The sequence below is a fragment of the Histoplasma capsulatum genome, genomic scaffold, assembly GCF_000149585.1.
Source record: "Histoplasma capsulatum NAm1 scaffold_1 genomic scaffold, whole genome shotgun sequence".
NCBI classification, from domain to species: domain Eukaryota; kingdom Fungi; phylum Ascomycota; class Eurotiomycetes; order Onygenales; family Ajellomycetaceae; genus Histoplasma; species Histoplasma mississippiense.
In genome coordinates this window covers 2,367,793-2,369,345 of record NW_001813982.1, presented here as the reverse complement: position 1 = coordinate 2,369,345, position 1,553 = coordinate 2,367,793, and the positions used below count along the sequence as shown (strand labels likewise).

Sequence of the window (1,553 nt, the reverse complement as noted above, 5' to 3'; positions counted from 1 at the left end):
GTGGTGGCAGTTCATCTTCGGCGGTTTTCGCGAGTTCAAGAGCGCAGACTCGTTCGATGGGATAGAGGAGCACGAGGCTGATGAGCTGGGATGGACGAATCATTCGGTCATGATATTTTGGAGGGGGAAATTCTGTCAATTTCTTGATTCGATAATATATCTAATTCAATAACATGAGTGTCAACCTTAACCATCTTTAAGACTGTTTAACTCTATATATCAACTTGTCTCGCCACTACAGCTGCTTCAACTTCAACTTATACCGTAATCATTTCTAACACTTTATATAAAAAGTTATTTATTTTATCTATTGATTGTGATTCTCAAATGATCTGCTACATTCAAATGTGGCCCATTTTTATGAATTAGAAAGCCAGTACAACCTCAACAGGGCAGACAGGAAGATGATATCGGATGCCTGTATGTTACAACTTATAATTGAGTTAGATTTGGTGCAGATGCTACTATTTGGCAAATAATGCAGTTTGCAGTTATAGTGAATATAGAGAATTGCACCTGGTTAATAGGGTCCAGCGTCCCACTTTCATTTGAGCCCCTGAGTTAACCTGGTTCGATAGTTAGTTATGCTTTCGGCCCCAGCCAAGTGCAATGGAAAAGGTACAGAATAAGCCGAACAATTTCGAATTATGGATTTCCTGTTGTGTCGTAATGGGTTCTCACAAGCATAGTACTTACAGCGTAGATGTCCATCCGAAGAAATGGGTATAAGAAATAATAAATGCACTTGTGTATCGAGGAGAAAGAAGTAGACAGTTATATAGTTTATAGTTAACTAACTCATCTCTGATCACCCCATCTGCCACCATTGCTTCTAAGCTGCGCATTCCGCATTCTCGTTGGGCAGAAATTCGAGCTTTGGCAGGGTTGCTGCTATTTTTAACCCAGATTTTTGCTTGTTTCAAGCCATTATGCCCCTAATCTTTTGTTCCTCAGCCATCGCACCCACGTTCGACATACTATGTAGGCCGCACATGCATACAGACATGGCTGTACTCCCCTGCCACTGTGCGGCCAGAGCTGGTTGGCCGGCCCACGGGCAGCTCCAACAGCCTAAGTAAACAATAATTATTAAATCTATAACAATCATTCCATCCCCAAAACAGACCATCTGAGCGTTATCGCACAGTAGGTATACTGGACGAGGAAACACCATTGACAATTTGACGAAATTTTGACCATTTGAACAATTAGCGCTGGTGGCCTGGTGGCCTCCGAAAGATAGTTCGTTCTCCTCTTCCTGTTCCAGCCCATCTTGTTCCCGCTGTACGTTGTACTGTTACATCCATAGCAGTTGATTTCGTTATTGTGGTACATACTGCCTCGCAATCCACAACCACTCCCGGTCGTCTGCACTTTTATCGATGTGACAGACATTGGACATATATCCAGCCTCTGTTGTCCATCTGGCTACATCCTCGAGGGCCCTGTGTTGGGGCCTTGGACAAATTGAATTGGTCCCATCCTTCGTTAGCCTCTCTCCATGGTCGCTAGGGACGGCCACAGGCTCAGCGTCCTCGGATCCAGCGTATTTA

At 43.9% G+C, this 1,553-nt stretch overlaps 1 protein-coding gene across 1 annotated transcript; it reads right to left on the bottom strand.

The window, feature by feature from the left end:
- Positions 1–358: 358 nt before the first annotated feature.
- On the bottom strand, positions 359–1,395 carry HCAG_00690 (predicted protein; the record flags this gene model as incomplete). Its single annotated transcript, XM_001543594.1, has 4 exons — positions 359–418; positions 543–566; positions 1,001–1,071; positions 1,338–1,395. 4 exons carry the CDS (start codon positions 1,393–1,395, stop codon positions 359–361), a joined length of 213 nt encoding a protein of 70 aa, XP_001543644.1.
- Positions 1,396–1,553: the final 158 nt, after the last annotated feature.